The sequence below is a fragment of the Aricia agestis genome, chromosome 1, assembly GCF_905147365.1.
Source record: "Aricia agestis chromosome 1, ilAriAges1.1, whole genome shotgun sequence".
NCBI lineage: Eukaryota > Metazoa > Arthropoda > Insecta > Lepidoptera > Lycaenidae > Aricia > Aricia agestis.
The window spans coordinates 22,701,228-22,728,554 of NC_056406.1; the positions used below are offsets into that span (position 1 = coordinate 22,701,228).

A 27,327-nucleotide genomic window follows, 5' to 3' on the forward strand; every position below is an offset into this window, starting at 1 on the left:
TTCACACAATCCTTTATTATATGTGTTCTTTAATAATCCATACTAATATTATAAATGCGAAAGTATCTCTGTCTGTCTGTCTGTCTGTCTGTCTGTCTGTCTGTCTGTCTTGCTTTCACGCCAAAACTACTGAACCGATTGCAATGAAATTTTGTATACAGTTATTCTAGAGTCTGAGAAAGGACATAGGCTACATTTTGATGTGGGAAAATATCTTATTTCCATGAAAATTTCGATGAAAATGAATTCGCATTGCGCGTGGCCAGCGCTCATCCCGGGGGTCCTGGGTTCGAGTCCCGCAGGCGGAACAAAAAGTTTTCAATTTTCCTGGGTCTTGGATGTGTATTAAAATAAAATTTCAAAAATCTTAAACATATTTTATGTATAATATTATAAAAAATCCAGAAATATATCGATGGAATGAACATTTTAGTTCTAATACGATTCAACAGATGGCGTTTTATTTTTTACTTTATTGTAACATAAAACTAATCATACTTATTAGTTAGTATGTTTTTGTTTATAGTTTTTAATACGTTAGAATATTATGTTTAATCCATACTAATATTATAAATGCGAAAGTATCTCTGTCTGTCTGTCTTCTGTCTGTCTGTCTGTCTTGCTTTCACGCCAAAACTACTGAACCGATTGCAATGAAATTTTGTATACAGTTATTCTAGAGTCTGAGAAAGGACATAGGCTACATTTTGATGTGGGAAAATATCTTATTTCCATGAAATTTTCGATGAAAATGAATTCGCATTGCGCGTGGCCAGCGCTCATCCCGGGGGTCCTGGGTTCGAGTCCCGCAGGCGGAACAAAAAGTTTTCAATTTTCCTGGGTCTTGGATGTGTATTAAAATAAAATTTCAAAAATCTTAAACATATTTTATGTATAATATTATAAAAAATCCAGAAATATATCGATGGAATGAACATTTTAGTTCTAATACGATTCAACAGATGGCGTTTTATTTTTTACTTTATTGTAACATAGAACTAATCATACTTATTAGTTAGTATGTTTTTGTTTATAGTTTTTAATACGTTAGAATATTATCTATACTAATATTATAAATGCGAAAGTATCTCTGTCTGTCTGTCTGTCTGTCTCGCTTTCACGCCAAAACTACTGAACCGATAGTAATGAAATTTTGTACACAGATAGTCTAAAGCCTGATAAAGGACATAGGCTACTTTTTAACTGGAAAAAGGGGTTGTAAGGGGGTGAAAATGCGTAAATTTGGTCAAATTAACTTAGTTCCAAAAACTTAAAACAGATGGCGCCAAGAGTCCCCTAGATCGCGCTATTGCTTGCTCATCCGTATTTCTATAAGAGGTGGTACCATATTGAGCTAGATTTTTCGATTCTTTCGATTGTTATACACGTTATTAACTAATAACTCACCTACCAACTTAGACATCAAATTCAAAAACAACAGCGCCAAAACTACTGAACCGATTGTAATGAAATTTTGTACACAGATAGTTTAAAGCTTGAGAAAGGACATAGGCTACTTTTTAACTGGAAAAAGGGGTTGTAAGGGGGTGAAAATGCGTAAATTTGGTTAAATTAACTTAGTTCCAAAAAACTCAAAACAGATGGCGCCAAGAGTCCCCTAGATCGCGCTATTGCTTGCTCATGCGTATTTCTATAAGACGTGGTACCATGTTGAGGTAGGTTTCACGATTCTTTCGATTGTTATACACGTTAATATTAACTAACTAGCTGTTGCCCGCGACTTCGTCCGCGTGGTCTTTAGTTTATAGCGCGCGGTGTCAACAAAATTTGTGTCAAATTTAAAAACTTTTTAAAACCCTGGTAAGTGGTACCCCTCTTAGGGCCGCGTTACACCGGAATGGCAGCGCTGAAAGTGCTCGCCTCGCCGCTGCCATTCCGGTGTAGCGCGGCCCTTAATTAATCAAAATACCCAAAAAAGCGGCGAGGCGAACACTTTCAGCACTGCCATTCCGGTGTAGCGCGGCCCTTAATTAATCAAAATACCCAAAAACAGCTGTGCAGTGTGCACATAATCTATACTAATATTATAAATGCGAAAGTATCTTTGTCTGTCTGTCTGTCTGTCAGTCTCGCTTTCACGCCAAACGCCAAAAGTATCTCTGTCTGTCTGTCTGTCTGTCAGTCTCGCTTTCACGCTAAACGCCAAAACTACCGAACCGATGGTAATGAAATTTTGTATACAGATAGTCTAAAGCCTGAGAAAGGACATAGGCTACTTTTTTACTGGAAAAAAGGGTTGTAAGGGGGTGAAAATGCGTAAATTTGTTCAAATTAAGTTAGTTCCAACAATTCATAATAGATGGCGCCGTGCGTCTTCTACATCGCGCTGACGCTTGCTCAAAAGTCTTCCTATAAGACGTGGTATCATCTTACATTTAAGTTTCGATTTTTTTCGATTGTTATATCTATTCTACGGTATTAAATAACTCAGTACTTTATCTGTGCAGTGACGTAACCTTAAATCTATCAATGATAAATAGTTTATGGGTAAAGTTGTGTAATCGGAGGGCTAAATAAGCTTTAAAATTTGGCATAAAATATAAAGTTTAATATAAAAAAATGAAATACTTATTGTGTGCACACTGCACAGCTGTATTGATTTAAGGGGTACCAGGGTTTTTTTATAAAAGCTTTTGACACCAATTTTGTTGACATCGCGCGCTATAAAGTACTATAAACTGAAGTCCACGCGGACGAAGTCGCGGGCAACAGCTAGTTAATAATAAAATTAAAATAATATAAATATTTAAGGGGGGCTCCCATACAAAAACCACAATTTTTGGCCTATTTTTGCTCTACAACGGTACGGGACCATTCGTGCGCGAGTCCGACTCGCACTTGGCCGATCTTTTTTATTTTGCAACTTTTAGAGCCCAAACGGCTTATTATTGAATTAGATCTCGGGAGATATTATTCCGTTTTAGTCATCGATTATTATACTATTGATTGTTTTTACAGCTGTCGATTGATTTACTTTATTTTCGTGAGCGTTGTATTAATTGCTTATCTTCTTTTCCTTTTAGTAAATCAGAATGATGATGACGAACGCAACGAAAATATTTTTTCGGCGGATCATGAAAATATTTGAATATTTCGACTTCTAAACTGCAATCCTGTATTTAAATGTGATTTAAATTTTAAATTAAATTTTGTCGCTCGCAGCTAACATATCGACATATTATATCGATATCGCATGAATAAATGTTACATAATATTTGACATAGGTTAAATAATTTACCACGGCTCATTTAATTCTGATTCACGTACATACACTGCGTTATTTAATTTAATGTACAGCTGAAAGCGTATACTAATTTTTACCGACTTCCAAAAAGGAGGAGGTTATACGTTCGGCTGTATGTATCTTTTTTTTTTTGTATGTTCAACGATAACTCAGCCATTTGTGATTCGATTTTCAAAATTCTTTTTGTATTGTATAGGGTTTAACTCGAATTTGGTACCATGTTCACAAAAGTGGTGATCTGATGATGGGATCCTGGAGGAATCGAGGGGACTCCTTGAAATTTGTATGGAAACATATAGTGATTTTAATTTTTTCTGAAGCATTCGAGGTAAATGCTACCAAAAAGTAAGATTTCGCACCAGGTAATAACCAAAAATTGAAACCGACTTCCAAGGTAAAAACAATAATAATATGAACTTAAAAGTGTTAAATAACTCTTACTCTATAATAGTGCCTTTTTCTGAATTCGTCTAAATCTCAACTATTTGGAAGTCGGTTTCAATTTTTGGTTAAAAATAATATTGACGTACATTCTCATCGCTGATCGCGCGATAAAGAAATGGCACATCAAAATGTTTTCATTTAGAACCGGCCAAGTGCGTGTCGGGCCACGCGCAACCAATGAATGTACATTTGTAACGTGTTTTACACTACTAACAACATTATATCAGTTACGTTAACGAAAAGTTCCTTAAAGCCCGTCACAGACTTAGCTATAATATATATTAATATTTTTATAGCTAGGCATATTACTATACAGGGTGTAACAAAAATAAGTGATAATACTTTAGGGTGTGTACGTGTTCCTTGTAGAGAATTCACTGTGAAAGTAGCAGCGCTGAAAGACCAAAATTTTTTTCACTTTTGTATGGGGAAACTCGTGACGCTCGGGCCCTTGCCCATACAAAAGTGAAAAAAAAAATCGTCTATCAGCGCTGCTACTTTCACAGTGAACTCTCTGCGAGGAACACGTACACACCCTAAAGTATTATCACTTATTTTTGTTACACTCTGTATATTTTCTATACTAATTTTCGCGTGACCGCATACTCAGCTATAATTTATTATATATTTCTGGTTAGCTACTATAATATATATTATAGTACGGTATATTAATATATTATATTATAGCTAAGTCTGTGACGGGCTACATTTTTTAGTGGATCGACTATTACTAAATAACTTATGAAGTCTTCTTAGCCGTGTTAGTTTTCCTTTTAAAATCAGCATATTTCCTACTCCCGTGATTTTTTTGATATTTACAGAAGCAACCGCTTAGCTGGTAGAAGGGGGCGACACTGGACTCTTAACGATTTTTTTCCACTTTAAAACTTCATATTTCACAAATGGATCCCTAAATCGGAAAATGATCGTTGAACACTCATATCTAATATTTTTAAAAAACGACATCACACACGGTGGGATGTACGCGAAAAAAAATCATCCCCGCTTGATGCGTAGGGCGCTTGACCTTAAGGCGACGCCTTGTATAATTTGGCTGTAGCGATATCGATTTTTCTCAGCAATGACTAAAGCTAAGAAATTAAAGTTCATTGTCAGTATTCATCATGTCTTTGTCTTTGAATTACCCATAGCATAACACGAGTGGTCAACTTTTATAACACAGAATAGTCAATCAAAAATACCTTTGTAAAAAAGGGATTCCTATTTTGCCAACAGAGGAGAGTGATTTAAGCTTCCAAAATTTGTACATAGATTGGTTCAAGCATACACTTTAATTTGCCCATAGCTTATATGAAATGTATTTATGGTTTTTAAATTACGCGACAAAAACCATTTTGTCGCTTACGCCCTTTCCATTTTTTGCTGTTCCATCTCTTGTTTTCTATGAGAGGCCAGAAAACAAGCAATCTTAAACATATCCAACACGGTTTTTTTACTTTAACGCGGCGTCATCTTAAAAAAATTAAAGATCTTACATAAGTACCATTTTGTCGGCATCATTAATATGTGCATTCATGCCGAATTACAGCTTTGTAGGTCCTATGGTCTCTGAGCAAAACTGCGGACAGACAGACGGACGGACGGACGGACGGATGGACGAACAGATGGACAGATGGACAGATGGACAGATGGACAGATGGACAGATGGACAGACGGACAGACGGACAGACGGACAGACGGACAGACGGACAGACGGACGGACAGACCGAAACTATAAAGGAATTCCTTATTGACGGAACCCTCGTAAAGGAAAACGTAAGTAGGTATAATAAAGTAATTACGTACCTAATAAAGTCTAAACTCAGTCTTTAGCTAAGTTAGTAGTTAACAGGGACGATTAACGAACTTTGAAGCAATTAACTTTGTAAATTGAGACTACGGGTAATTTACGTTAGAGGTTAAGTTGTCACTAAACCAAGTTGTAGCACTAGGATTCCAATAAGGATTCTAGATTCTAGAATGCCAACCACATGAGTAAGCAAATACGGGGCTCTCAATGAAAATCTGTAATGCACGAACTTGACGTTATTATTCCTATTAGAGAAGACATGCTTAACTTGACATTAAAATTTAAAATTATAATTTTCCTTTTACTCATCCTCATAATTTTATTTCAACATTTATTTATTCCTCATAAGTCATAATCTAAGTAAAACGCGAAAACGTGCTTCGTTTTTTAGGCACTAGGCGTGGCGAAAGTAGCTAAAACAGTAGGCAGTAGGTTAAGTAGACGCCGCTAAAACCCCTTCTACACGTATCGCTGCCTGAGAGGCCTTTAAGACGTAGAGTAGAGCAGTACTATTATATATTCTGTGGTAGAGCCCGGTATAATATATTTGAATACTAGTTTAGTGACATAAAGCTAAGGTATATACAGATTACATTGCTATATTATTATAACGCTATACGATAATTTAAGATTTTAGTAAACATACTGTGGTCTGTGATACAAGGTCGACAATCGCGACGTAGTCGTATAATAATTCTTTTTTATAATAATTTATATAATACTAGCTGTCCCGGCAAACGTTTCTTTGCCATATAAAGTATTTCGCCCGTATTATTTTATTGAAGTGACTAAATATAAATAAGTATGTCACCATGGCAACGTCCATCGCTATCCCGTCGCACAAACAATGGTCGCCGTCAGTCTCGGGTTGTAATAATTTACTATTATTTATTCAACAAATGCACATATCAATATAAAAAGTACCCAGTATCCGATTCTCAGACCTACAGAATATGCATATAAAATTTGGCTAAAATCGGTAAAGCCGTTTCGGAAGAGTACGGTTACTAGCATTATGAGTTGTGACACGAGAATTTTATATACAGTGTGTAACAAAAACAAGTTAAACACACCCTAAAGTATTGATAATACTTTAGGGTGTGTACGTGTTCCTTGTAGAGAGTTCACTGTGAAAGTAGCAGCGCTGAAAGACGAAACATTTTTTTCACTTTTGTATGGGCAAGGGCCCGAGCGTCACGAGTTTCCCCAGCGGGCGACATGCAAAGCAACCGCAGACGACGTGTCGCAACGACACTACTGGTTTGTCGCCCGCTGCCAACCAGCACCTTCATATTATAATTAATAAAATATCAAGGTGCTGGTTGGCAGCATTGACTTGAAGTTAATGCTGCCAACCAAGAAGAGTTTGACAGATAATATAATAATGTGAGCCATAAATCAAAATCTTTATTTAATTACAGATACCTAAGTAATTAATATTCGTCTCTGAGTGAGGCATAGTCGTATGTGCCTTATTTCTTAATACAAGTTACATAAACTCTACCAGCTATACTATCAAATAATAAAACATGAGATAAGTTATTGAACAAATGAAAAACGTATTTATTTAATCAAATTGATTACAGACAACGCTTTATGGATACTTTGCCGTGTTCACTTGATGATATCGAACGATTGTGAGGAATTAGATAGATAAAGATAACTGGCATTACGACCCAATAAGCGAAAATTGACGAAGAATTTTGCACTTTCTATGGAACTATCAAGAGATGGAAAAATACACCGTATAGTAAGGGAGCCCACCTTAAATATTAATATTACATATTTTGTTTTTGGTATTTTTTGTTATAGCGGCAACAGATATATACAAAATCTATAAAATTTTCAGAAGTCTAGTTATAGCGGTTCTTGAGATACAGCCTGGCGACAGACACAGGCAGACAGACAGACGGACATACAACGAAGTCTTAGTAATAGGGTCCCGTTTTTACCCTTTGGGTACGGAACCCTAAAGACGAGACACAGAATTTCATCGCAGACACAATAGGTAGATTTTCAATTCCCAAGCGGCAGCCGGCTGCCGCTTGGGAATTGGTGGATTAATTTATTTTTCAAATTAAAATTGTAGACAGCAAATACTAAAGAAAATAAATCTATATTAAGTTGTTTAAAGACCGACCCCAACTGGTGGTCATCTGGTCGGGACTTGGAAGGTATCCTCAGTAGGTAATAACTTTTTGTCACACCGATTTTCTATGAGGCCGTACACCAAGCATAGCTCATCCGTTTAAGAAGTGAAGGTAAAAATATTAAAACAATATAATAGTGTAATAAACATATTATAAAAGATTAACAGCCTGTAAAAGTTGCATGTCCATTACATAAGAATGATAAGATACATCATAAATTAAGTCTGTTGATTTATTTGTTATTGACCAAAACTTCTAAACAACTTATATATTGACATAAATATCCTGTATTTTTGTTATATCCTGTGGGATGAATCGGTTACAGTATATTTAATCTGAGTAAACATCTACGACGGAAAATAAATATGTTTTCCTTCCTGCGCTCGCGAGCAGGAGCACTTTTCCGGAAGTTTTTTTGTTTAAAAAATTAAGTTTTGCTTTATTTTCTTTACAGATCCTGAAAACGATATTGTAAAATTTAAAAACAGTATATTTAACGTTTTTTTACTGCAAAAAAGCAGAGAATAGTGTGTCATTACCATAGCTGGGCACCGTTAATCAAATAGTTAACTTCGTTAATCGTTAATCCGCTACAAAAAAAAGTTAGCTTCGTTAAACGTTAAAGCCACTTAAAGCGTTACATTTCGAAAGAATTAACGCAAGTTAACGTTAATCGCTAATCCGTTAATTTGTGTAAAATTGCATTTTAAATCGTTGCGTTATTGAACTTATAAAACCTGATGGCTTAGGTTCTCAAAGTTAACAGGTGAGAATAGGGGTTCCCAAAGTGAGCGCCGTGAAAAGGAAAAGGCCGTGACTCGTGAGTCGATCCTCCATCATTATCCGAAACCACAAACATTATAAAATAAAATATAATATGAATTAAACAATATACAGACCACCTTTTGAGCGTAATTACGTTTAGAAAACTTTGTACCCTTTCTTGACAGACTGCACGTCTAAACCTGTTTTTCGCGCCACGCCGCGGTGCTATGCGGTTTTTTTTTTTTTTTTTTTTATTATAAAATTGGGGCCGTCTATAGACTGTTCGTCCATATCCTTTTTTTGTTATTTTATTATTTAGATTTTTCGCACCAAGGATAATTGAAATAATATTATGAATTTTAATTAATTGTGGTCCATCACGCCATGGACACTTTTTTTTTTTTTTTTTTTTTTTAATATATATATATGTGTATATGTATATTTAATAGAATAGAGTATAATATGTTATACATATAATAAATAAATATATACATTTATTGTTTTATAAATTGCATAATAATAATATTAATGTTTTGAACGGTGAGGTCCCAGTCGGTGTGGCGGCCAGTAGATCCGACATTTTCCGATTTCCTTAGATTTTATGCTGCTCCACCCTTTGCCTTTAGATGTTGTGACATTGGCTTGGTGGAGAGGGGTCACTCAAGCTGGGTGGAGTTTCTAGGTTGTTAAAAAGACATCGTTCTGTGTCGAATCTACCCGCCATGTGGCTTAGGACTTTATCGTTCCTGTCTTTTATAGCCATTTTTATATTATAATCTCTTATGTGTTCGGTTGACACCTCCGTGGCTCTTTTTATGAAGCTTGCCACAGCGTCTCCATCAGTGTCAGTGTAATAGACACAGGTGTTAGTGTGCCGGGATATGGCTACAACTGCATGAGGAACGCTGTCATGGATTGCCAGCTTTCGGGACTTGGTCTGTATGATGATCACCGAGGGACTCGTTAATCCCTGAGCTTCATGGATTGTGAGGACGCGAGAGTCCGTTCCCGATCCATAGCCTGTATTAGTGAGGGCTGCTTTCTCCTCTTGTGTGTGGACAAGATACAGGGTATTTAGATTGGTTTTAGGTATTCTCGCTCCTGAATACTTCATTAGCTTTAGGGACCGCACTATTTCCTTCGATGAATAGATGTTATTATAGACCATGCTTAAGGCGTATGCCACATCCATAGGGCTCCTGTGTGTGCAAGACAACTCCTGGGTGATGCTGGTTACCAGGTTTGGACGAGTGTAATTAAGTTTAAAGAGGTTTTCACGCTCTATAAACGGGAGTTGGTTAATATCTCCAATGAGGATAACATCGTTGGCGCCTGTTAACTGATTCGCCATGACGATTGAGCCGAAATGGTTCATGAGGGCCTCGTCAACTATCAACCTTTTGTAGGTTTCTTTTGTCCCATTTACCAGCAAAGAGGCCATGGTACGAACTTTATCTTTAACTTTGTTGCCAGTTCGTAGCGATAGCCTTTGCTTTAGATCCTCGGCTGCTTCGATTGTCGTTGTTATTATAACGTCTGTTTCCTCATTGAAGTTATTAATGATCCAAGTTGTCTTCCCACATCCAGGAACCCCATTGACCCACGAGTAGTTGATAGGTTTCGCGAATATATCCCAGTCCATGCTGGATTCGGGGTCCCCAGATAGGACTTCTGCCATTTCTAGTATCCTGTCTTCCAGCATTATTCTGGTACATTCCGCTATTACCACTATTGGATCCTCAGATTTTGTGATAAATTTGAGAGTTCCCGTGCGTTTTGTCTCATCCTCGTCCAGAACCACGAATCCGCAGTCGGCACTTAACGCCGCCATATACTGCCCTGTCATCGCCCCGGCAATTATTGTGGAGGTGACATTGTCGTATATGGCAGCTTTTGCATCCTCGAGTCTCACTTCTAACAGCTTTTGATTTTTCCGCTGATAGGCCTGCATGATCTTATTGCAGGTCAAGAGCTTTATGGTCTTATTTGCTCTTATTATCGCCTGGAACTCGAGGAAGGCATTTATTATATGATCTTCGGGGCTCTGGGCCAGTCTGAGTTTTGGCGGGAGCACTTGCCCGAGATCGGCCCTATATCTTTTGTTTTTATTTGCCGGTGTTTGTGTAGATGGTTCCCTCAAAAAAGCCTCCATTGCTAAAGCCTGCCGATTTGTTTGTGACGAAGCCTTGATCCGAGAAAGGGTGTTTTTATCCTCGATCATTCTTTCACGATGAAGTACTTTTTTGATGGAGCCCACAAACGCTTTTAATTTGGCCGTTGAGTTTAGAGACTTCTTAATTTCATTTTTATTTCTCTCTTTCTCATCCTCTTTTTTGGTCTCCCGTGATGCTTGGAGTCGTTCACTTGCGGAGGATGAGTTCGCCTTATTGCTGGGTTGGGACGTTGCTGGCTGATCATCACGATTCTTTTTGAGGAAGCTTAGGTCATCCCCTCTGTTCTCGTAGACGATTATCTCATGATGTTCTGAGGCTTTTACTATTCCATAGTAATTTGCAGCCCTGCCTTTGTCCTGTCCCAGTGACATGGCGTCTACGCTGATTATGCGTGGGGTGATACTGTGTCTTATTCCCATTGCTCCCAACTCCTTCAAAGACGAACATGCCCGTTCAAAGGCTGTTTGCGCATCCCATTCGAATACTATCATCGTTTTGGTGTCTGATTTCAGTATTCTGCATGGTTGGCCAGCGAAGGTAGTTGTTGGGAGAGCTAAATATTTGCTCATTTTCATGTTCGTCTTTGATGTACTTCCGTTTAGGATTGCTGCTAGTCCCGGTGAGATGTTGACGTGGTTGGGAGTGCTAAGACGGCTGTATGTTATACCCAATGTTTCGGTTGGATTAGACATAAAGAGAGGGATCGGCCTTAGTTTAATTTTCGGTTCCCCGTTTTGTCCGCGGGCTAGTAATTGTTGGGTTTGCTCTAGGGTCGGCTGTGTTACAATTTCGGTTGAAACTGCCCGTTGTATTTCTGTGTGTGCCTGTGATTGTGTTGGCGCATGTATTTCTCCTGGCCTGTGGGTTGATGTGAAGTGTGTCTGTGTGGACGTTGGGGTTTGTGATCGTGTGCGTTGTGTTTGATTTCGTGTGTGTTGTGTTGATGTGTTTGTTATTACTCGCCTTGGTGTATAGTTTAATTTGTTGTGGCCTGTGTATAACGTTGAGCCATTTGCTGTGGCTGCACTGGAGACAACTTTGCTAATGAATACCATCAACGGTTCTCTGGTGGCTTTTTCCTCCATGATGGTAGGGAGGGTTGCCTGACTTAGCTCCATTTCCAGTTGTATTTCTAAGTCAGACCTGTTACTACCAAACCTTGGGCATTCAATGAGCAGGTGGAATATTGTCTCGTCCTTTACGGGGTCACAAATGCAGGAGGGGCTGTCTTTAAGGTGGAAACGATACAAGTATGCTGCGAATCCTCCATGACCGGTCATGGCTTGCACGTGTGTAGGCGTTATTGTAACGTGCCTTAGTATTTCCCACGCCTTTTTAACAGTGGGGAAAAAAACTTTTGTGACTGATCCGGTTGAGGAGGATTGGTATCTTTCCTGCCACTTAACTGTTGTCCCCTCCCTTATTTTTCTCCGTATATAGGACATTGGCACTCTGTTGTAATCTGAGGCCGTGTTTATGGTAAGTGCAGCCTTTTTTGCCAGTTCATCCGCTGTTTCGTTTCCTGGAGTACCCGCGTGCGCTTTTAGCCAGAATAGCCGCACTTTTCTGCCTTCCTCTGTTATAGCTCTTAGGTCTTTCTTCATTTCGATCGCAAGTGGGTGAGTCACCAAAGGATTTCTCAGCATGTTTAGTGACGATCTGGAGTCACTCATGATGTTAATTAAGCTTTCCTTTGATGTCCTTGCCAATTGGATCGCTATGCGGTTGCTATGCGGTTAATAGTAGGCATTGAATCTACGAATAATAAAAACTAAGGAAAATTAACTCCGTCAAAAAGCACAATACTTGTCACAATACTTGTCAAAAAAGTGTACCTTAGGTACACATTTCAATACATTTGCAATATTTAGGTGACATTGAGCGGTACTAGGCTGACGTTACATGACAGATCAAAAGGAGCCAAATTTAAAACGGTAATAGTATGGGAGTTACGATTCCTTAGTTTTTATTATTCGTAGCATTGAATTAACGATTAACGGACTTCTACATATTAACGGAAGTTAACGTGTCCGTTAAAATTTTCTAAATTTAACTTAAAAGTTAATCCGTTAATCAAAATGTTAACTTCGTTAATTAACGGATTAACGAGTTAATGCCCAGCTGTGGTCATTACTCATTTACATATAAATATAAGGATTTGGTTCCATTGTATCATGTATCAAGGTAACGACTACATAGCTGTGATAGGTTTACTTTAAGTAGGTACGTAGGTAATAAATTAGGCTGGTCACGTCACTCACTCACGCAATGTAGTCACCACTCAGGATAGCATCGCAAATAATTTCAAACTTTTCATTTCCTATTTATTGATAAATAGTATAGGTTAAATTATACTGACAGACATGCTCGCAAAGTGAACAAACCCTGTATAATAAATAAAGAAATTAAAAAAAAATATATATATATACTTACTGAAAGAAATCATCTACTTACATATTAAACTTTTTACTAAGTATAATATAATCTTATATCTAGGAATCATTTTTAGAAAATGTCATTTTATTCGTGTGTTATCGAATACCGAGCTAAGCTCGGTCAAATAGCTAGTCCAACTAGTCTAGTAGGTCAAACAGCATATTTCGCACAAAACAGCATACAAGATACAATGTGTTTGTCGGATACAGTGGAATAGTCATAGTATAAGACGTGATAGAGAAATATAGGAGAAATTGTGTTATCGTTGGACATTTTTATTAGTAAAGAGTATAATAATATTATTATTATAAATAAGATATTCGGCCATTGATCTGTCGCTTGTCTTTCACTGCCTTAGCCATATAGCCATCTCGTTTCCACGGCTATGCGATAGAATATAATATCGCATGTGAGAGAGAAAGAGAAAAACACATTCTACTTATATCACTCCTCAATTACTTATAAAACCTTTTCACACTTTTCCAATTTACATGATAATTCTAAACGGGCCAAGTAGTTCCCTAACTCCTAAGTTCATATCACCGATAGGGAGCGCCCTAAGCCCCCTGACCTATTTACCATTCAATTTATGAAGAGTGGAGAACATTTTCGTTTCGTGCTTTCCATGTTTAGATGGGTTTCAACTTTCTTTGAGGAGTCTTATTTGATGATTTAGAAAAGTAAAAAAAAAGTAAAATCATTTTTCGGGGGCTTCGCATTCTTGTACTTCGCATTTCGATTCGATTCTCAGACTCGTCGATAGTACGTAAATTTAAAAAAAAACTTCTAAGCACTGGCCATTTAGCCGAAACTTTTTCGTTTTCGCTTCGTTATAGAATCGACAATGAAAATGTATGTAATTGATATAATGGCGGCTCTCGACATAGGCGAACGCGTTGGCCAACGCGTCTGCAGACGCGTTGGCCCAATGTGTAGAACGGGCGTTCGCGCGTTGGCCGTAGGTATTTAGACGTTGGCCAACGCGCGAACGCCCGTTCTACACATTGGGCCAACGCGTCTGTAGACGCGTTCGCCTATGTCGAGAGCCGCCATTAGACGAGTCGAACGTCAACGTCATATTAACGAACGCTTATGTCAATTCCATACATTTTCATCGGCGATTCTATAACGAAGGGAAAACGAAAAGATTTTGGCTCACCCCCCTGATCACTTACAGAAAAAACTATAGGTACTTAATTATTAAAGTTACAAATTATTTATGGAAGGGACTAGCATTACACAACGGTTAGGGACAAGAACCATAAATCATAATAGCCTTTGTTGACAGGATAAAGAGAAGCTAATGCGCTTTAAACAATCCCCACCATCCCATATAGCCTATAGGATGCAGTAAGCATATGCACAAACTAAATGACGCCAGCAACTCCGTTGCGCCAAAATTTGTTTATCGCGCGGAAACCCGGGACACAAAGTATCTCAATACCTACCAAATTTTAGCAAAATAGGTTCAGGTGTTGGGGTGCCAAAAAATAACAGAATTACACACTTTCGCATTTATAATATTTAATATGGATACGCACATTGATATTTTGGTTCTAACTTCTAAGATTGGTGCCTAAGAAATACTTGAAGAAATTTTAAATGGACGCTGTTAAGCATTCGTATACTAACTCACAAAAATTACGTATTGAGTTAGTTCTGTAGATTATTAAGAACAAGACTACATTCAGAATTTAGTACACAAATGGTTAACTCATCAATCCCAATTGAAAAGCTATTGTGTCTGCGATTCCCACGATCGAGGTATTACCAACGACCGACTATAGGGCTAGACGGACGAGGGTTCTGTACATACCTTCAAAGTCCTGCTCTGTATAGTCATGATGGACTGGCTTCCTGGCGGCCGGGTCAGGTGGCGCCTCGTCCTCGTCAGCTCGCCCGTCCATGCTCCACGCCCTGCAACATCGTCATCATTAGAACGTTGTTTTTTTTATAAAATAAGGGGGCAAACAGCAAACGGGTCACCTGATGTAAAATCAATCACCGTCGCCCATATGGACACTCACAACATTTGAAAAAAATCTCTTCTTGTAGATCGTATTGGTCCGAAAATTCGGTGACAGTTCTTCCTTCAGGTAATCTTTACATAAGGCTAATCAGGGCAAGTCTGGATATAGAGTAATTTCGGACACAGAGTAAGTCCGGATAAAAGGAACGTTTACAGAGTAAGTCGCCAGTTACAAGGTAAGTCCGAATACAGGGTAAGTACGGAAGTAGGGTAGATCCGGATTCAAGTTTACGCAGAATTAGTGAGTTTTCACATATGCACCGTGGTACTAGGTGAACAATCTTGTATCCAATTAAAAGGGCGACTAACCCAAAAAATCAAACATCGTCCTTCTCTCTTCACACTCACGCGCTCACGTCTTTCATTTGCCAGCTGGAAAAGGACGACGCGGATTCATCGCCAAATTCGTTTTTTCTCAATAACTCGATAAATATACAACATTCTAAAAATCCGCTTGGTCGGTTTCTCAATAATACAATTTTATACAATGTATTAAAATATTAACTTAGTTCAATGCATTATGCACGGTTATGGCAATAAATGAAAAATTTGTGAAAATTAGATGCATCTTTGTGATTTTTTTCTATAGAGAAAATTTTAAGATATCGTGTTTTTAGTAGTAGTATCTAATTTTAGAAAATGAAACAATTCGGGGCTTATTTTCAAGTATAAAAATGAATCATAAAATCGAAAATTTTGGGTTAGTCGCCCCCTTAATATTATTTATATTTAGGATATTTCAGAAGCCAGACAGAAAGGGTGGTATAATGTTATTTTGACCACATACGAGTACGTTTGAATTAGCATTTATACGACGTCTCGTCCCGAAATACTCACGGGATTAGCGCCAGGGCTGGGCAAAACTGGGGTTTGTCGGTTGCATTTGGGTTATTGGTATTACCACAAATTACTAAATACTCGTATTCATGGTAAGTAACAATAGATTATTTGTATTTAATTTTAAGCCGGCCCCTAGACGAACAATTTTATTGTCATCACGCTTCAATTTTATTGAACAGTTTATTTGACAATTACATTGAAGGCGCGCGATGTTTAATATCAACCCTAGACGGTCAGTAATATTACGCAATACGTGATATTGACAATAAAATTATTGCTCGTGTAGGGGCCGGAATTAGGGATTGCAATCCGGAAAACCGGATCCGGAAATTTGCCGGAGCCGGCGTCATTTTACGGGTACCGGATCCGGTCCTAATATACCGGATCCGGTGTTAGCGATTGGTGGCAATAGTTAATAGAATCAAGCGTTACTTTGCGGAAATCCATAGTAGCTTAAAATTTTGTTTATTAATATTTTTGGCAAAATTCCGCGAAATTAACATCAAAGTAAATGAGTGAGTGTATGGCGTGCTGCGCATGCCTATGCGTACCTACACTCTCTCATGTACTTACAAGTTGAGGTTTATTTCGTGGAATATTGCCAAAAATAATAGTATACATTTAATTTGTGGCAAACTGATATGGTTGTTGCATGAATAACTTACTTTAAATGCGTTACCCCTGGATAAGCTTTTTTTCACTTTTTTAGGGTTCTGTAGTGAACAATGAACCGTTATAGTTTCGGTATGTCTGTCCGTCTGTCTGTCTGTCCGTCGGTCTGTCCGCGGTTTTGCTCAGAGACTATTTATATAGGACCTACAAAGCTGTGAATTGACATAAATATACATATTAATGATTCCAACAAAATGGTTACATATAAAATCTTAAAAATATATATTTTTATGGTACCTCCCATACACATGAAGCGAGGATGATTTTTTTTCGCGTCCACCCCACCGTGTGGGGTGTTCGTTGAATAGGTTGTGAAAAATATTACGAGTATTCTTAGATCATTTTCCAATTTAGGGATCCATTTGTGCAATATGAAGTTTTAAAGTGGAAAAAAATCGTTAGAGTCCAGTGTCCCCCCCCCCCCCCCCCCCTTCTACCAGCTAAACGGTTGCTTCTAGAAATGTGAAAAAAATCACGGGAGTAGGAAATGTGCTGAATTTAAAAGGAAAATTATCACGGTTAAGAAGACTTCAAAGTTATTCAGTAATAGTCGATCAACTAAAAAAATGTATTCGACGAAGTATAAAGGAACTTTTCGTTCAAATTCCTTTGAACGTGACTGAGATGATGTTGTTAGTAGTGTAAAATACGTCATAAATGTATATTCATTGATAATGCAAAAAAATATCAAAAACTAGCGGTACTACGGAACCGCAGCAGAGCTGCTGCGGTTCCGTTAGAAGTTATTTGCTAAGTGACGCTTTTAAATGATGAGCAACAAATGGATGTATATTGTATATCGTTAAATATCAACTCGCCATTGACTACAGCTACGTATGGTGGTAGGGAGGTTGCAATTAACCTGCTCATTCTTCTAGGCTAGGCCGACTATGTTGCGATAATGCCCTAATGTGCTTGATACGGACATTTATAATATTATTCCATGCTCTACAGTTTTTTAAAAGTGGTTATCTCGCTTTGAAAATATTGCATTAATCAGCTACAAGTGATGCATATATGCCTTGTTTTTTTAATTAGAAAGCAAAAATAGGATGATTTTCGGTTTTTAGTTCAATTTCATCAATCGGGCCGGATCCGACCGGATCCGGCCGGATTAACGGTAATCCGGTCAAATCCGGTCCGGATTGAAAATGACGCCGGATTGCAATCCCTAGGCCGGATACATCAAAAATGATCGCAAAAACAGTTTTATCGGCAAAAATTTTGAAATCAAAAGAGTTTTGAAGTATCTAAATTCTAAACACTTCTAAAGTTGTAGTTAAGTATATTGAATATAGATTCTGTTTAGTATCCTTTGTTAAAAGAATCTTCTCGAGGCTTAAGGACCTATCGAATTTCATCGAAACTTTTCAACAATGGCTAAAGTTTTGTATATACTCGTATATATCTTAATATATATATTTCTTGTGTGCGTGTGTATGTGACTGAACTCCTCCTAAACGACTGGACCAATTTTGATGAAATTTTTTGTGTGTGTTCGTGGAGATTCGAGAATGGTTTAGATTTACAGTTTGGTCTACTGGAAAATGTTTTTTCAATTAATTTCTTATTTATAAGGAGTTGTTGATTTTGGAATGTTTTACATTAGATCCGGCGGACGGCGCTATCATCGCATTCAATATTATTCTATTTCAATTTTAGTTTGTCCTGACAGATGGTGCTACGATTAATTTGAAAAAAATTTTGTTATTCAGTTCATGTGCTGATTAAAATATTAAATAAATAACACATAGGCTACAATTTTAACCGACTTTCAAAATGGGGGAGGTGTTATGTTCGTTTTCTTATATTCAACGATTACTCCGCCGTTTGTTAACCGATTTTCAAAATTTTTCTTTTGGTATATAGGGTATCATCCCAATTTGGTATTATATTCAGAAAAGTGGTGATCTGATGAAGGATCCATAAGTAATCGAGGGAACTCCTCAAAACTTATAGGGAAACATATGGTGACTTCGGTTTCGTGAGAAGTATTCTAAGCATATGCTACCAACAAGTAAGATTTTGCACCGAGATATACCTGGTATACCGTGGTTCGGAAGGTGCTGAGAGAATTCCTGATTCTTTATAGATACAAGTTTGGGAGTTTCGGCGTTGTTTTAAGAACAGAAAGCATATGCTACTATGCAAATTACATTCTTCATCATCATCATCATCATCACTACCATATTATACCATTTCATAGTCTTTTAGATCGAGACTCGAGTTTGTCAAGCGATAATTTAAAAAAATCTATATCTACCTAATATTATAAACCTGAAGAGTATGTTTGCTTGAACGCGAGTGTTAGATAGATCATTTATCGAGTAAGACTCATCATTTATCGAGAAGGTTATATTATATTATTACTCTAAGACTAATACGACAGAAGAAACTCAGGAAAATGTGGGAAAAACGGGGGAAATATTTTTTATGGGAAAATGTAGCTACGGATTCTGTAAAATTTCTAATTTACGCGGGCGAAGCCGCGCGGGACATCTAGTATATATATATATTTAAACAAGAATTGCTCATTTAAAGATATAAGATTTATATTTTGTTTCATTATCCATTCTTAATGTTATATAAATGTGAAAGTGTGTCTGTCTGTTTGTCTCATGTCTGTCTGATTACCTCTTCACGCCCAAACCGCTGAACCGATTTCGATGAAATTTTATAAAGACATACTTTGAGTCCCGGGAAAGGACATAGGATAATTTTTATCCCCGGAAAATGTACGGTTCGCGATAAACGCGTTTTAGCGCAACGGAGTTGCGGGCGACTTCTAGTACAACAATAACTATTAATAGCAAAGATCTCGTGTTCGCTAAACCGGCTAAAACCTGGATTTTAATTAAAACTTCACGAGCTTTTCATTACCGATATTAATCCGCTTCATTTTGTTTCATTACTTTAAACTATTTTACATAACGAAAGCAACTTCAAACGCAAAATTCGTTTGTCGCGAGGGAAGCCGAGAACCGTACGTTTTCCGGGATAAAACGTATCCTACGTACCCGGGGCTCAAGGGTATCTCCATACGAAATTTGAGCAAAATCGGTTCATCAGTTTGGGGGTGAGGAGGTAGCAGACAGACAAACAGACAGGCAGACAGACACACTTTCAAATTTACAACATTAGAATTGGATAGTGAAACAAAATATAAAATAATATACAATACTATGAAAAGACGAGACCCATTTACGCCCATCCAAGTTAAGGCTAAAATAACATTATATACCTGTTAGACATGCTTAGATGATACAATTTCACAAAATGCAAGGAACGAAGGACATCTTTATCCCAGGGTAAAATTTAGCCCAGACTGGTCGTGGCCTAAGTCTTTGAAAGTCGATTAAAAAGAGGTACCTAAAATATAAACGAAAGAATGGGGTCACCTAAACTGAGGTAGGTCAAATGGTTTCTACTTTATAAGGGAACTTTCGGACCCTCCTCACTCACACATTCCCAATCAGTTCTGTCTGTGTATATAGTAGATTTAAACCAATAAAAGCCTTATAAGGACCCTGAGCCATGTAAGGCCAATCTAACGGGAAAATGCTTGTTATTCGTTTATTAACTAAATAAATTAAGAAAACAAATTATCAAGTAATGCTCTGTTTCATAAGGTATCATATTATAAATCTCTTTTTAACCTAGCTTCAATAGCCATTCAATAAACTTAAGTTTTGCTAAGCTCTTCCAAATGGCCTTGCAAGGAACACAACTCCAAACAATGCCAATGTTATACATCAGTCGCTTAACTTGAAAATAGAGTTACAATTATTTATTTATTTGCTTTTACTAAAACGACATTATAATTTCTTTCAATTAAGCAACACATTAAATGCTCAATATATTTATAATATCTAAAATAACTATAACGAACATTGCTTGAACATCATCTTTTAACTAAGAATATATAAATGGAAATTCTTTAAAAATAGTAGCAATGAGTATCACATTGTCCGCGTGGACTTCAGTTTATAGCGCGCGATGTCAACAAAATTGGTGTCAAAAGCTTTTATAAAAAAACCCTGGTACCCCTTAAATCAATACAGCTGTGCAGTATGCACACAATAAGTACTTCATTTTTTATATTAAACTTTATATTTTATGCCAAATTTTAAAGCATATTTAGCCCCCCAATTACACAACTTTATCCATAAACTATTTATCATTGATAGGTTTAGCCCCAATTTCACCAACGTCTGTTAGTGTTAACAGCTTGTTAAAATTTCCTGTCTTCTCTTTCATTCATATGAAAAACGAAACAGCTAACGTGATACTAATTCAACTTTAACAGTCGTTGGTGAAATTTGGTCTTAAGGTTACGTCAATGCCTGCACAGATAAAGTAATGAGTTATTTAATACCGTAGAATAGATATAACAATAGAAAAAAATCGATACTTAAATGTAAGATGATACCACCTCTTATAGAAAGACTTTTGAGCAAGCGTCAGTGAAGCGATATAGAAGACGCACGGCGCCATCTATTATGAATTTTTTGAACAAATTTACGACCCTTACAACCCTTTTTTCCAGTAAAAAAATAGCCTGGCCTGGCGCTGGCCACGCGCAATGCGAATTAATTTTCATCGATATTTTCATGGCAATAAGATATTTTCCCACATCAAAATGTAGCCTATGTCCTTTCTCAGACTCTAGAATAACTGTGTACAAAATTTCATTGCAATCGGTTCAGTAGTTTTGGCGTGAAAGCGGGACAGACAGACAGACAGACAGACAGACAGAGATACTTTCGCATTTATAATATTAGTACTTATAGATTGCAAATGCGTTTTATAATACAATTAATTTTTTTTTAAATCTAAAATGGCCTCCTTATGGCCCTGTTCTTTATAAGGCCATAATGTTCAATATGCATGTATAAGTTTAATAATCCTAATAAGTAAAGATGTTTTAAAAAACAACATTATTTTAATTGTTACGGTACGGATTTATAACTAAAAATAACTGTTTATATGTTAATGATGTTTAGATTTTCCTTGTAAAGTTTATGTTCCCTAGCAGGGCCAACTATCAAATCTTTGGTTGGGCCTTATAAGGAACCACCGGCCTTCCTAGGAACATTACCAATATTTTAACGTAAATCGAGGCAAAAGTAGATTTTCTTTTATTAGTACCATACATATATCCCTATACGATAATCCCCTGCAATAACATTTGAGATAATCTATAGGTTATGTAACTAAAAACTAAAGTTTTTCAGGGTGCGGAAATTACAATTGTAGCTTCGATAACCAAAGTCTACAAACAGTGAGATCTCACTGCCACAATTGCGGCGCGATCGACTCGCCGCCGCGTTTGTGGCCTTAAGTTTGATGGATCTAAGTGTGTAGTAGAAGGAAAATATCTTTACATGATGATAACTGCGACTTTTTGATAGTTGGCCTTCAAAGGAACATGGCCTTACATGGCTCAGGGTCCTTAAATAGGATTAAAATGTATTTCGTAATCCTTTGGTTCTACCTGAAATAATTCGTTTAGGGAGTTTCGAAGAGTTTGATTGGAAACAAATTGAATTTCAGGTATTTTACCTTGAAAATTGGAAAGAAACAGCTGTAATACACGAAAATAAAAAATAAAAACTTGTAGCACTCGGGGACTGCCGCGGTAAAGCTATTTCAATTTGCATAGCACTTTTTATTAACTTATGCAATTATAATTCGCATACGTCTAGTCGCTGCACACAAACACCGTGGCGATGCACGGCTACGCCGCACTGCTGTCCTAGCCGGACGGCTGGGGTGTTAGGTTTTTTCGTTACGGAATTTCTTGATTCGATCATCGCTCTCAAAGCCCGTGATAAAAGCTATGCATTACCTAATAATAGGCGAAACGGCAAAAAGCAAAGGCTACTTTTTATTCGGTCAAAATGTAAGGTTCCTTACTTTTTGCGAGTACGAAATCGCAGGCGAATATTTCCCCCGTGAATTCGTTGGTAGGTACTGTAACCGAAGTATGAATAATTTGGAATTTGTTTACACATTTCGGCACAAGCTGCTGTCCTTGTCGACTTGACTGGCATTGTTTTTTGGCAAACACGAGAATTAAAAACATTGTCATCAAAACAACATTTTTTGTTTACAAAAGGAAAATGTATTAAAATAAGTAGTACAAAATGTGAGTTGTGACGACTTAGCAAACCAACTTTTGTGTAAGTTTGTAGCCGTACTTTGATTTAATTATTGTCTTTCATTTTCCATGTAACTTCAACATTGCTTTAGCACTCGAAAAACAGGGGTTTCCCTTTAATATTAACGTATTCCCGCAGGTACAATTCATTTTACCCCCCCGTTATTTATGTTTAACAGTACTCAGAAAATCGAAAAGCCGACATTTCTATATTGATGGTGAAATTACAATGTATGGTTATGGTTCCGTACCTTGAAAGGAAAAAACAAACTTTAATACAAATGGTATTAGGGTTTGGTTATTTCTTTTCCTTATTCGTCTGTCCATCGAATCCTAAATTTGAAATTAAAATTACTTATACATAAGCCCAAGGCCCCTGAAGCTGAAAAAACCAAGTTAACGTAAAAAAGATAAGGACGTTTTATGCCCGAAAAATGCAAATTTTAACACAAAAAATAAAAATTCAAAGGGCGGGTATACCTCACGACAATTGCCTAGTTTTATAACAACTATAAAACTAGGCAATTGTCGTGTTTGTTGCCAATCCTTTCCATTTGTTGCTAACATCTATTTTTCATACCAGAAATAATGTAATACGGCAAAACATCGGTTACCGGGTCAACAAGTATATTTAAAAAAATCCCAAAGGTTTGTAAGGGTGGGTTGCACCAATTTACTTTAACTATAACTGCAACTATAACTTTGGTTAAAGTCAAATTTTTGACTTTAATGGACGCCATTTGGACGCCATATTTAACCATAACCTTGAGTTCGACAAGGCTTTGAATGAACGTGGCGAAAAAAAGAACTAACGCTGTCATCATACAAAAACGCCATTTTTGACAGTTCTCCTTTACCAGCAGCGCCCCCGCCCACGTTGAGCTAAAAACCAGTCACAACTAAGTACTCGTACTAAAGCCGTTGCTATAAGGCCTGTATCGACTCTATATTGTCACGTGACGAGGCGATATCGAGCTTTGCAGAATAAATTATAAGTTGTTTACTATATTATATATACAATATTATGTAAATAGGGTTAAGTATGGATTATACTGGCTTGACAAGAGGAGCAAAAGTATAATACGAAGGAAAGTATCAGAGAAAAGCCTTCTTTCGCCACGATAAACAAATATCGTGATCCTTATTTGTTTTCTTTCCGATGAGTCGTTTATCTTAAAAATATATTAGCTAATTGCAGACCAAGAAAGTTTCTTTCTTTAATACTTTCTTTCTACATTTACCTAATGCTTTCTTTCTATACATCAACATTAATCGTCGTGTTCAACCATAATAATCGCCAATTTCGGAATCTTCTTGGTCTTTCTCTCCTTTTGTATAGCAGAGTTTTAAGTTTTGATTAATGACTACGTTTTCGCTGATTTCACGAAATATTGAATATTTTTGGCATTCTTTACGCTTACAACTTCCTTATGATATATCCACATGCTTTTCTTCGTAATCTATCGAAGATAAAATAGCTTGGGAAATATACCTAGGCAAAAAATAATATACCTATTGATACTAGATAACTCGCCGAACTTCGTATCACTTCCCTTCTAATATAAACCTTCCCTGGACTTTCACGAATATCTCAAGAGTAAAATTAGCCAAATTGGGTCAGCCGTTCTCGTTTTAAATATAAATAGAGTAAGTACTAGATGAAATTTCATTAATTTCAATTACATGTGTTTAAACATCCTGTACAATGGGCAGGCGTGAGCCGTGATTAATTAAACATTTATCGACAAACGGCGATAAACCGCCCATGCATACTTCCCGTCCAATTACTCCTTTGTTCGCCCGCTTTGATACACCCTGTATTAAGGATTCAGCTAATAGCTCAAAGTGTAAGCCTGGTCTATTAGGGTAAATATTATGTGAGGCTAAGTAAAGCTTAGTGCTAATGAAGATATTTCTGTTATAATATGACTTTTTATGATAGAATAATGGTAGAAAAATTAATCATGTGGAATATACGCCGCGTAATTTTGGCCTAGTGTGTTTAGACACAATATACATGTACCTACCATCGTAGAAATTGCATCATAGGCAGTTGGCATACCTACGTCATATTAATTTGGTCTGAATATGTAATTCGTGATCTGTCGGCTGGGTTTGACATAAAACGACCGAATTAAATAGGTCTGCCATCTGCCTATGAATCAACTTCTTCGATAGTTTACGTGGGAGAGCCACGCTTCGGCAGGAATGGGCCGGCTCGACCGGAGAACTACCACGTTCTCACAGAAAACCGGCGCAAAACAGCGCTTCCGCTGTGATTCGCCGAGTGAGTGAGTTTACCGGAGGCCTAATCCCCTATCCCATTCTCTTCCCTTCCCTACCCTATTCCCTCTTAAAAGGCCAGCAACGCACTTGCAGCTCTTCTGATGCTGCGAGTGTCCATGGGCGACGGAAGTTGTTTTTTTTTTTATGAAATAAGGGGGCAAACGAGCAAACGGGTCACCTGATGGAAAGCAACTTCCGTCGCCCATGGACACTCGCAGCATCAGAAAGAAGAGCTGCATTTGCGTTGCCGGCCTTTTAAGAGGGAATAGGGTAATAGGGGAGGGTAGGGAAGGGAAGGGAATATGGGAGGGTAAGAAAGGGAATAGGGTAGGGGATTGGGCCTCCGGTAAACTCCCTCACTCGGCGAAACACAGCACAAGCGCTGTTTCACGCCGGTTTTCTGTGAGAACGTGGTATTTATCCGGTCGAGCCGGCCCATTCGTGCCGAAGCATGGCTCTCCCACGTATAAATCATCCATCAGGTGACCCGTTTGCTCGTTTGCCCCCTTATTTCATAAAAAAAAATAGTACCTATTAACAACTCCTCACATACCTTCACAAAATGTTGTGAAACATGAAATAGACAATAAGGAATTCATAATAATTCATTGTGAATTCCTATTTCCTTGTTAATAAAAAGTAGGCGCTCTCGCTCTGACACGGTTCGTGGATGAACGACTTTATATCGTCGTATATTCGATGTGATTCATTAATGAGATTATACCACTAGCGAAGGTAACTGGTCATTCTCATTTGCAAATTACCGGTACATCTTTAATCAATTCTGTCAAATGGTATAGAGTTATAGACTATAGATACTTGTTGACTGTTGTAGGATTTTGCGTTTAATTTCGTCTGACTAATATCCACGAAATTATAATTTTTATACTAATACTAGCTGTCCCGGCAAACGTTGTTTTGCCATATAAATAATTTTTGGTATGAAAAATAGATGTTGGCCGATTCTCAGACCTACTCAATATGCTCACAAAATTTCATGAGAATCGGTCAAGCCGTTTCGAAGGAGTACGGGAACGAACATTGTGACACGAGAATTTTATATATAAGAAAAATACATAGTACAGTCTCTACAGCAGAGGTTCCCAAGCTTATTTTGTCCACTGCCCATTATAAGTACAAATTATATTTTAGCACCCCCATTGTCTCAATTCGAAATGCATCCTGATGAAATATAAATCACCCCCCTAAGTCTCTACACAACGCCCCATTTTTTTCTGGGTCCCACACCTTGAGACCTTCAGCGCCCACAAGGGGGCGTTATCGCCCACTTTGGGAAAGGCTGCTCTAGACCATAGTGTACAGCTAGGATTATAAATGCGAAAGGATTTCTGTCTGTTACGTCGAAAAGTTTAAACCTCTAAACCGATTTTATTCGCTTTTGGCATGGAGTCACTTTGAACCCAGGACACGGGATAGCTTTTACGAAAAATGTACGGTTGCTCGACGTTAAACGAATTCCTGTGCCAACGAACTTGCAGGCAACACCACGAAAGCCTAAAATCCTTAAGTGTGATGCAAATTGAGTTGACTTGCCCTACTTTCAAACAATGCTGAACCTCTTAGCTCACTCACATAATAACGCACGAGTTATGAGAGAGATCTCATTCCTCAACATATTCTTTGTATCACATGAGACCACTTTTATGTTTTAAACATGACTGGAAATGTTTTCCCTAGTTTGTGCGATTGTTTTTATTCGTTTTTATGCCATTTTATGTGGTTGATGTTTTGCATTTTATCGCTGTTATGCTTTTGTCTTTTCTGTCCGTCTGTCTGTCTCCAAGCTGTATCTCAAGAACCGCTATAGCTAGACTTCTGAAATTTTCACAGATTGTGTATATCTGTTGCCGCTATAGCAACAAATACTGAAAACAAAATAAATTAATATTTAAGGGGGGCTCCCATACAAAAAACACAATTTTAGCCTATTTTTGCTCTGTATGATCGGTACGGATCTCTTTGTGCGCAAGTCCGACTCGCACTTGGCCGATTTTTTGCTTTTGCATTACATTCACGTGTAACTTAAATAAAATAAAATTATGCTATAGGAGTAGAGGAAAATTTCCTTTTCCGGGACTCAATTAATATTCTTACTACCTGTCAAAGATCAGTTCAGCGGCCTAAGCGTAAGTGACGTTTGTTGTCGTTTGTTGATTGTTGCCTCGTGTCTTAACACACTAGGCCGAAAAAACGCGGCCGAAGTTCCGCATGATATGTCAGCAATGTCAAACCCATACAATATAACGCGAAGTACTTTCAGCATGGTGTGTCATCG

General features: G+C 37.5%; 1 protein-coding gene across 4 annotated transcripts in view; it reads right to left on the reverse strand.

Annotated features, from left to right (window-relative positions):
• Positions 1 to 26,641, reverse strand: part of LOC121739930 (sodium bicarbonate cotransporter 3) — a 44,762-nt gene extending 18,121 nt beyond the window's left edge. For all 4 annotated transcript variants that reach the window (XM_042132581.1, XM_042132564.1, XM_042132555.1 and 1 more), the window contains exons 1-2: positions 26,625 to 26,641; positions 14,861 to 14,961 (exon numbers count right to left, since the gene is read on the reverse strand). In XM_042132581.1, coding sequence (XP_041988515.1) covers positions 14,861 to 14,961; positions 26,625 to 26,626 — 103 coding nt within the window. In that variant the 5' untranslated portion in view covers positions 26,627 to 26,641. The remainder of the gene's footprint in view (positions 1 to 14,860; positions 14,962 to 26,624) is intronic.
• Between the last annotated feature and the right edge of the window lie 686 nt (positions 26,642 to 27,327).